This window comes from Montipora capricornis, chromosome 1 (assembly GCF_036669925.1).
Source record: "Montipora capricornis isolate CH-2021 chromosome 1, ASM3666992v2, whole genome shotgun sequence".
Lineage (NCBI taxonomy): Eukaryota > Metazoa > Cnidaria > Anthozoa > Scleractinia > Acroporidae > Montipora > Montipora capricornis.
In genome coordinates this window covers 46,826,733-46,836,563 of record NC_090883.1, presented here as the reverse complement: position 1 = coordinate 46,836,563, position 9,831 = coordinate 46,826,733, and the positions used below count along the sequence as shown (strand labels likewise).

General features: G+C 39.7%; 1 protein-coding gene across 2 annotated transcripts in view; it reads right to left on the bottom strand.

Moving 5' to 3' along the window:
* Positions 1–1,962: 1,962 nt before the first annotated feature.
* Positions 1,963–9,831, bottom strand: part of LOC138046450 (putative uncharacterized protein DDB_G0271982) — a 9,193-nt gene continuing 1,324 nt past the window's right edge. For both annotated transcript variants that reach the window (XM_068893085.1, XM_068893093.1), the window contains exons 5-8: positions 9,355–9,438; positions 6,437–6,526; positions 4,152–4,229; positions 1,963–2,761 (exon numbers count right to left, since the gene is read on the bottom strand). In XM_068893085.1, the coding sequence (XP_068749186.1) occupies positions 2,108–2,761; positions 4,152–4,229; positions 6,437–6,526; positions 9,355–9,438 (906 nt within the window). In that variant the 3' untranslated portion in view covers positions 1,963–2,107. The remainder of the gene's footprint in view (positions 2,762–4,151; positions 4,230–6,436; positions 6,527–9,354; positions 9,439–9,831) is intronic.

Sequence of the window (9,831 nt, the reverse complement as noted above, 5' to 3'; positions counted from 1 at the left end):
CTTTAAGTCCCTAATAGTGTAGCTACAGCTGAAGGCTCAGTGATTTTTCTTTTTTTTCTAGTCTTCAAAAGAACCAAGAAAGACTAACAAATTGCTTGAACGTTCCTTATCAAATGTTCACTGATAACAAGATAAACTAAAGTAAATAATATGATAATTAATGACAACAAACACTTAGCCTTCATCTGTAGCTACACCATTAGGGTGTTCTGAAGATCAGCGTTAGCGACGACGACGAAAAAATCTTGCTTATTGAAAGAATTAGGGTTGGTTTTGTTGCAAGTTTTATCAAGATCGTAAACCAAGGTTGCAAGTAATTCCTAGAAAGGATTCTAGTTTCAGTATAAAAAGCAGAACCGAGGTAGTTGTTTATTTAATTGGTTCCGCTTTTTCAATCATATTTTAGGTGCAATATTATCGTTTTGCGCATAATCGTTTTGTTTATCTCAATTTTGGTGTAAAATTCACTTGCCAACAATAATGCACCTTTAACTACATTTACAAAATTTAATTCTTGTGTTCACTTCAGTTGAAACACGGTATTTTATTTTTGTAGCATTTTGTTAAGTTATCAAGGTTGCGTAATTTATCTTTAGCGTTTACACCCTCTTTATATTTATTTCCGTTTTTACCGTGTATGGTGTAATCAAGGAAGGAACAATAAATTTAAAACTGAATAGCAGTTTCAAACCTGTTCTAACGTCACTGAGACTATAAATAGACCTTTGCCGACGGCAAAGCTAACGCTTAGAGGCAAACTAGGAAAGTCAAGCATTAACGTTTTTCTTTAGACGTTCTCTCAGATTTTGCTTCTGTTTAGGTCTTTCCCTCTTTTGTACCTCAAGTTTTCTCGCATGCTCATCTTACTGCGCAACGGCGATCGATTACCCGGCCAGCTCACCTTCACTTTCACTCCACGAATTTGGAGGTGCGTGGTAGAGCGACCAGGATTTCTTCCCCGCGCGGTGAGTTCGCGATTGGCGAAACCGCGGTTCTCAAAGGAACTGACGTTTTACGCGCGCAGAGTAGACATCATTTTCGCACTCGGCGATCCGTTTTTACGTATAACCGTTTGTTCACGAAATCTCATAAACCTTCAGCCTTCTAATTTGGTGACATTACTACCAAGACGGCCACATCATACTTTTACGTAATGTCCTTCATGAACAAGGAATGTTAAAAAGGGACTACGGTTAACAGACTAGAGATTCTTAGCATTCACAGATGAAATGCAGAGGAAATTATTTTAAACCGTGAGCATAGTCCGGTGAGGGTCTCTCGCACGCAATTCAAGTGCGCAATGGATTGAGGCCACCTTGCACTCCGCGCCAGCTTCCTTGCATACGGCACCGGCGCCCGCAGTAAGCGCTGCAGTCAAAACTGTGCTATCCTGTCTATCATTTTCCCTTTCATCGGAAACTTTGCATTTCTGTGCGCAAACGACGTTGTCGATCTACCCTGTCGAAAGGACGCGAACAAAGTCTTTTTTTTGTGAAGTTAACACAAATAAATACTTAATCAATACAGTTTTGACGTCTTCTTACACTTGAAAATATCATACTGAATAAAAAGCACAAATGCCGCTCGCCGGCAACCCAGTTTTGGTGCCAAAGTTCGTTGACAAAGAGTTGCCACAAAATCTTTTAAACGATTGTCTTGCCTTTTAATTGTAACCAACTGACGTGACGTCGGATAGCACAGATTTTCCCGCTCGCTGAATTCTGATTGGTCAATTTAAATTTCAATAGCACTCGCCGTATGCACGGTTATTCGTGGGCGGCTAAATCAGCTTGCCATGCTCGTCCCCAGAGACCCCCCGACCACTCCCGTTTCTCTTGGTCACGAGGTCGCAGAGCACTCTGGGAACGAATCTCGACCCCAGAGCTCTTCTCCTGACTGAGTGAGAGAAATGCTCTAGGGAAACCCGAGTGCTACCAAAGGATGCAGAGAAGGAAAGAACTGTTTTTTTTTTAAGCTAAATGTCTGTTGTCTTTATTTCAGAAACAAAACCAAAACCTCTGGATACATAATATATATTTAATATCTTTGCAAATATGTCTTAGAACAAGCCCAATTTAAAGAAACGAAACTTTGTATCGTCCACGTCTTAGTGTCCGGTCAGAGGAGACCTAAAGATGGTGCTATTTGGTTCGTCCGGACCGAACAAAGAATAAGGCCTCACTTCTGATTCGGGTTGTCTGGAATCTTCCTTTAATTGTGACAGCAGGTCCAAACCGGAAAAACTGGAATAGGGAGTGAACTTGACCTGGCGATTATCTGGTTTATCCATTTCTTTGACTTTAGTGAATTCAGCCGCGTGAAATGAGGGCTTGAATTCGCCAGGATTTTGGTTCTTCTCCGCGCATTGGTTCATCAACTGGTTCTTTTGAAGCGACTGGTTCATATGCACGGGGTTGTATAACTGATTGAAGGGCGCCTGAGGTTTAACTTTCGTGCAAACTACGTCATTGTTCAACCGCATCTCTTTAGAAGTGCCCTTGGCTTCGGGTTTCCCAGGGTTCCACTTCGGCTCTACGTATACCGGAACCTTCCATACTGACGGGGGTGGACTAGGGGGCTCGCTTTCGCTACCTTCCGACTGAGATCGCTGTCTGGAGAGGTACTGCATAGTCAATAACGGCAAACTCGGTACTTTAACGGATGTTTTATGCGTGGATGAAGGCGTATCAAGTTTCTTCGCGACCTTTGTGGCACTAGATAACCTTGTCTTGACAGAGTCTACTCTTTGAAGACAATTTCTCTGGATGGGAGAGAAATACAAGAAAAAAAACCGTTTGCCAACTGCAGTTTGTTTTTTTTTTTTCAGTGAGAGAGTCATACAAGGGCCAAAATCAGCTCTGGAAAGCACAGTCCATATTCATGAAACGAAAGCATGTTAACTTGAATGTGCGGGTTAAAGACGAAAGAAGTAATCCTGGCGCTTATGTAGACAATTGAAGCAATTGTCTCTTATATATATATATATATACCTGAAAGATTCAGTTGACATCAAAGGGATTTGACCTCATGATCTGTGCGATGCCGCTGTAATGCTCTACCCACTGAGCTATGAAGCCCCAAACTGTTGGGAGCTGGTCAGTTTGTTAGGTTCATATGATCGCGCGAAAGGACTTGATGAATGACAGCTCACAACAGTGTGGCTTCACAGCCCAGTTGGTTGAGCATTGCACCGGCAGCGCAGAGGTCAAGGGGTTCGAATCCCGTTGGAGCCACATGAATTTTTCAGGTGACTACATGTATAAGAGACAAATACTTAAATCCTCTGCGAGAATCAAGTTACTCTTTCTTTGACAGTCCATATTTCCGCCAGAAAATCACGTGGTACAATTGAGCAAACAAGGACGAAGCGGCTACTCGATTTTCAACAAATTCTAACGCGTTCAAAAAATCATCAATAATTCGAGATACCGCGCCTCGGTGAAATTTCACCATCTGACCTCCGTTGTTCAAAAGGTTGATAACGCCATCCACCGGATACATCACTATCCAGCGGATAAACATTAGCAAAACCAATTGAGTTATCAATTGGATAGTTACTTATCCAGTGGATAGCGCTATCCACCCTTCGAACAACTGACAGGGGCGGATATAAAGGGGCGAGGCCCCCTTTTTTTCACCGTATTTAAAGGAGATAGGACTCAGCTCTTTACAACCTCTAATTTCATTGGATCCCTTTAGGACGCTGCTCTATTGTTTTTAGATTTCCGGTCCAGTTTTTTTTTGTATCGTTCTTTGTGTCCACTGTTTTCTGAACGAATCCCGAAAGCCGTTGTAATAGCTGCGTACTGACCCATTTAAAGAGCCTCTGCAGCCAACCGACTTTCAAGAGGCACAGTTTGCAACAGGCGGTTTTACTTTAGATAATGATTAGTTCAGTTTTATAGCTTTTCTTATTACAAATACATCATGACTAACGTGAATTTTCCGGACAGAGGGCATGTGTAGGTGAGGGAACGGGGTGCGCTCTCGCCGCAATTTCTTCGGCCCTCCTTTTTCTGGAATTTCTGAGTCCGCTCCTGAGGCCTGGGGCGAGCGTGATATACTACTCGACTACGCTCCAGTGACTGCGACTGCTAGTCGGTCCAACTGCCTCATATTTTCCAATTTCTGATACAAAATCGTGAGCTTACCTTATCTGTCTGTTTAAGATTCTCTCTCATTTCCTTTTGACGTTGTTCTTTATACAGCTTTAGCCTCTGCTCTTCTTTCTAGCAAACGGGACGAAAAAACACATTGTTCATGCACCAAACTGTCACTAAGGGATCCAGGTGTTTGTCAAGTGTTCTCGTGAACGATAGCGGTTTTGCGAATGCACCCACCTTAAATATATTTAGCTAATGGACTAGTAATTAGAAAATAATAGCTTCAACTCCTCCTGTTATGAAGGGGTTACCTTTTGAAGAAACTGAGTCGGTGGGGATTGAAAAACGAAACTTATTGTTATGAAAGAAGTTAAAAATCAGGTAAAAATCAATCAGCGTTAGCCCTTCGCCAGAGCCAATCACTTCCATTGAAACAAGTCTACTGAAAAACTCCCCTATTTGTCATTTCCCTTGCTCTCCTAAGAGGGAAACTTTAGATTTTACTCTGTCAACAGAAGATTTTATCAGTAACACTCGGTTTACCAAATTTTGACGTCATCTCTGATCTATTACTAAACAGACAAACGGCAACATGGAATCGATTTGTTTCATGTATGATGAGGAATTAAAAGGTTTTTGACGGCGAGGTCAGCTATCGTCTGTCCTCTACGAGATCATTGGCGAGAACCAATCAAAATGCGTGCATTATTGAGCTTATTATACAAATGGATTAAAAGGGTGCAACAAAGAAGTTGCTATGGAAACACAGCGATGGTGTAATTCTGTTGACTAGAATTCATGATAAATAAAACATGGTATGATGAACTTGCTCCCGCATTACGTGATTTACAGACACTCATTCCCATACAGTAAATAACGAAATACGACTTCCTAGCTGTATTTCGTAAAAAAGGTTCTATTGTAGTTGTTAATTCCTCTGTGATGAACGGTTCCCTCTTTGTGATTTTCGGCGCTTACCTCCTTTTATGTTGTGCTTTTTCCTTTGTTCAGAGCTTCCGTTATCATACAGTATATGGAGCCTCTTTGTTTATATGTGGAAGTTAACAATTGCGTGCGGTAAATTATTTGATACACGGTGCTTCTGAAATTGTGTACGGTGCGTTTCTTGTGATCATTACGAAGCCTCGTTCACGTGTGATTGGAAACGAGACTCTCGGGCTACGCACCTCGTTGGCTATTTCCCATCTCATATCCAATGCACGCTCGTGGAATAATTGTTATTCATTTCCCAAACACAGCCAATTACGCACTGAATATAACGATTTAATTAAGAACCGCATGCAAATGTTGTTGTTATATACCTAGCCTTTCACGCAACAAAACGAGCACTGTCATTGGATGATTCTTGGTCACGTGCCCCTGATCAAATTCAAATGTACATGTATCCCGACCGGGATACAATTCCGCCGTTGTTGCCCGCTCCGGATGGTTCGCTGCGATTGTTGAAGGAAAAGTCCAAATATATAACAAAGCACTTAATGTCTGGTCCCTCGGGAAACTAGTTAGTTTTGTTTTCCCTCGAGTCCTGATGTTTCCCGCGCGCGACCTCCTCTCGGGAAACATCAGGACTCTCAGGAAAACGAAACAAACTGTTTCCCTTGGCAACATACATTAAGAGTATATTGTAAGCACTACATGCATGCACCATGGCAAAATCACCCAATATGGTGAACAAATAACCGAATGTGAGAACATAACCACCGCACATAAGGAAAACAACAATTTTCAGAGGTATCATAAGACAGTTACATGTCCATGGCGTTCCAAATTACTTTTTACTAAAAACTAGATCATTGGATAATACAATTCTAAAGTTTTGATTGGATTAGCCATCATGGTATACCATATGTATAGGAAATCGTATGCACGCGAATATATTTCATGATTTAAGGGAACGAGTGATGTTTTAAAAGTTCCCAAACTGAGAACTTTCAAAACATCACGAGTGACCATAACTCACGAAATGCACAAGCAATTTTATACGACTTTTTATTTATTATATACTAAACAAAATCACTGCATCCCTCTGTGTCCATAGCAAACTTCTGCATTGCATTCTATAACCTATTTATGCATTCATCATTGACCAATCAGAAACGTGGTATTTTGTTGAGTACACAATAATATTATTATTGTTAACTATATCGCTAGACAATTTTACTTGTCAATGGTGATGGCCTTTGGAGGCCAATGGGGTAAGCAGCGCTTTTCAAATTATTGAAAAACTCTGCTTTTCCAAAAGCTGTCTTACTCTAAATTTAGATTCAAAACCCCCATTTGGGAAAAAAACATGCCAACCCTGGCTTGCTCACCTCTTTTTCTTCCTTCTCTAACTCTTTCCTCTTTAATCTCTCCTCTTTTCTCTTAATTTGCCTTTCCCTTTTTTCTTCTTGCTTACGTTCCTATTCACAGTAAAGATAAATTAATCAATAAGACTAATAAAAAAAAACAAAGAACAGCAAAAATGTCCACATGCTGTCTCACACTATGAAGTTTTCTGTCACCCTTTGTGACTTAAATTGTCACCAAAGTACTTGACTGCTGTACTACAACAATAAACTTATAATGGCTGCGACAATAGTAAAAACTATTATTGCTGCAGTAAAGTACGTAAATTCCTTGCTGTTGCAGGGCTTAAAAGAGGATTCTTGTCCAGAAAACGCACAAATGGAATGAATATTAGTAATCTCACTTGGGCACGACTCTTAAACAGAGAAAATGAGAGTATTTTTATTGCATAAACTTTATTGAAGTGCCAACTGTATTTAGCCCTGGTACACTACTTGGGGACAGTATACACAGCACAGAAATCAAATTAACTCACATTAAATCATAAGTTGGTCTTTTAGAAGAGGGGAAAACCAGAGTACCACAAGAAAACCTTCTTGCAGCAGAGTAGACAACCAACAAACTCAACGCATTGCCTGATTTCAAGCAGAAAAGGACTAGGTACGAGTCTGTAAATTATGCAATTAGCAACTATTGATCCATGTAGTCAGGAAGTGCACACCAAGCCTTACAAAATCCCCAAGCTTGGTGTAAATAGACCCAAAATTAAACAACATCAAAATTTACAAAGAAAAGTATGGCCGTCCGGATGCTGTGTCTGGAACTCTGGATGCCTAAACATTTCTTTGTAATTTAGACGTTTTTAAATGGCTGTATCTCAGTCAAAACGTGCCCGATTGACACCAAACTTGATGATTTTGCAAAGCTTGGTGTGCTCTTTCTGACTATGTGGATCAGTGATGGTTGCTAATCTGTTTTTGTTGCTCTCAAATTACAACTGTATTTAGGATATTCATTGAGAAGAAAGCAAGGTTATAAGGTCACTAAGGAAGCTAATGCTTGCCACTGATTTTCAGCCCACGCATCTCTGCTATTGGCTAGGCATGCTAGCAACTACACAATATTAGAAACCACCATCAGCTGGCGACAAAAAAAATAAATTCTGTGTACACATGAAATGGGTTAGCCAGGTGTGAATTCCATGGGTTCATTTGAGTGTGTTCATGCCCATATAACCTCACAAAATCCTTTTTAGTATGGTGGCCATTGATCGTGGAGCAGATGATAACTGTTACAGAAGTGTGGGATTAAGAAAACAACTCTTTCCAACAGATGTGCGTCAAACAGTAAGGCTCAGATAAAACGTCAAACTTTTCATGTCCTGGCTTAATTCCCTTCACTTTAGCCTGTGAAGAAATTGATGTTTGAATCAATTAAGTTCGACAGATCTTATGTGGGTCGACCCGAGAATTAAGTTTGTGTGCGCTAAATGGAAGTTCAATTGACGCGGATAGACACACTGAAGAAAATATGGATGTGTTTTATCTTTGTTGGTCCACTGTTTTAAAAAATAATAAAAGTTATTATTGGAATTTCTCAGCAACCATGCACTAAAGATGAATGGCAGCTGAACCTTAAGCAGATGACACACGGTTCAACATCATGCAACATTTGTTGCACAGAGGTGTTGAATGGAATAGAGCTATTCTCTATTTTCGTTCAACATCAGTCAACGTGTTGAATGGCATATTTCAACATTTAACATGGCATGACACACTGTTCAACATTTGTTGAATGACAGCTGTGTGTCCTCAGCTTTACTTTTGCTGATGTAGCATTAAGCACGTAAAAATTAGCGATAGGAAAGAACGTTTCGGTGACATTGTGACACCATTTTAATTTTTGTCATTTTTCTGTTCTCAAGAAGTGCATGAATACATTTGATTGTTTAGTGCACAAAATGCTGATAATTAGAAACTTAACACCATCTCTCAGTCAATGTTCAGTCAGACTCAATTCAAGCAAATTGCATATTTACTTAAGAAGTATGTTAATCTTGAGCAAATTTTATGACAGTTTATCCTATTGCATTTGAACTTGAAAATGCTGTCACAATGTCACTGAAACATTGTTCTTTCTTATCGCTAATTTTTACTTGTTTATGCTTTAGGAAACCTTTGCTTATGATGTAGCATTGAGCCAGTAATGACAGGGCTGTCAAAAAGGGCCAGTAGCCGGCCAAAATGGCCGCCTACTTACCAATCTTTGGCCAGTTCCTTTCATCTCAATTTGCAGTTTATAACTGAACAAAAATTGAAAACTTTGAGAAGTTCAAAAAAAATGTAGGTGTAGCAAATCCTCTTCAGTTTACCAAGTTAAGGTAAAGATGCATTTCAAATGTTTTTAACAAGTTTACCCATCCACACGAAATGAACGAAAGCTCATAGAACGCCTGCGATATTTTAACTTCACTGTATCTCAGGCTTCTGCACTTGCTGAAATGGCATCTGCCCCAAAAAAACCGAGACAGACAATGCTAAGCATTGCGGGCATTGTTTGAGTGAACAAGCCAAAGGTAAGGGCCTTTTCATTATTTTTTGCATAGACTGAGTATTGGAAAAAAACCCTCACAATTTCTGTGATTTCAGTCCTCAAAATCATGATGTGGGAAAATCGCTCTACAGCAATCTTACAGATTTAAATTTGTTTCACTGGATTCTTACTCAGTAGACTTCGATAATGCTGAAAATAGCATTTCCAAGAACCTACATCAATTTCAAAAATTTCTGGGCAAGCATGCCCCCAAGTCCCCTAGAGCAAGCTTGTGTTTTAGGCGTTCGCATTACAGTAGACGTCTACTTTCTAAATTGGGACACGTACTTAAAAAGTTTTTGACAGCCCTGAATAAGCATTATTATTCCTCTAATAATTCAGACATTACCAACTCAAGTCGTCTGGCCAAATCTATCTTTTTCTGATTTTCTTCCTTTTGCTTTCGAACATCAGGAACTCGTGCAGCAACTGGCTGATGAGAGTGAGAGAGAGAGAGAAAGAATCTTTGTCATGCTGGCAAGTGGAAGCCTCTAGAGAGTTTTGAGTAAAATTCTGATTGGTTTAAATTACAGATTATTGCTTCAGTTGAAATACCATGTATCAGGATACCTTTCAGCAATCCAAGTATTAATAATTATTACAAATAAAGCGAAAAAAAAAAGATTTTCCACTTTCGAACTTCACAATGGATGCAAATACTTTTAAATGACAAGTTCAAATTTGGGATATTCTAGAATCCCTCCGGTAATAATTAATTCTTTGACGACTTGTGCGTCAAAATTGACAGTCTGCATAAAAATCTTGATTATCATAAAGTGTTTACCAACTCTTTTCCGCGATTAATAATTGCTAGACTGAGCAAAAC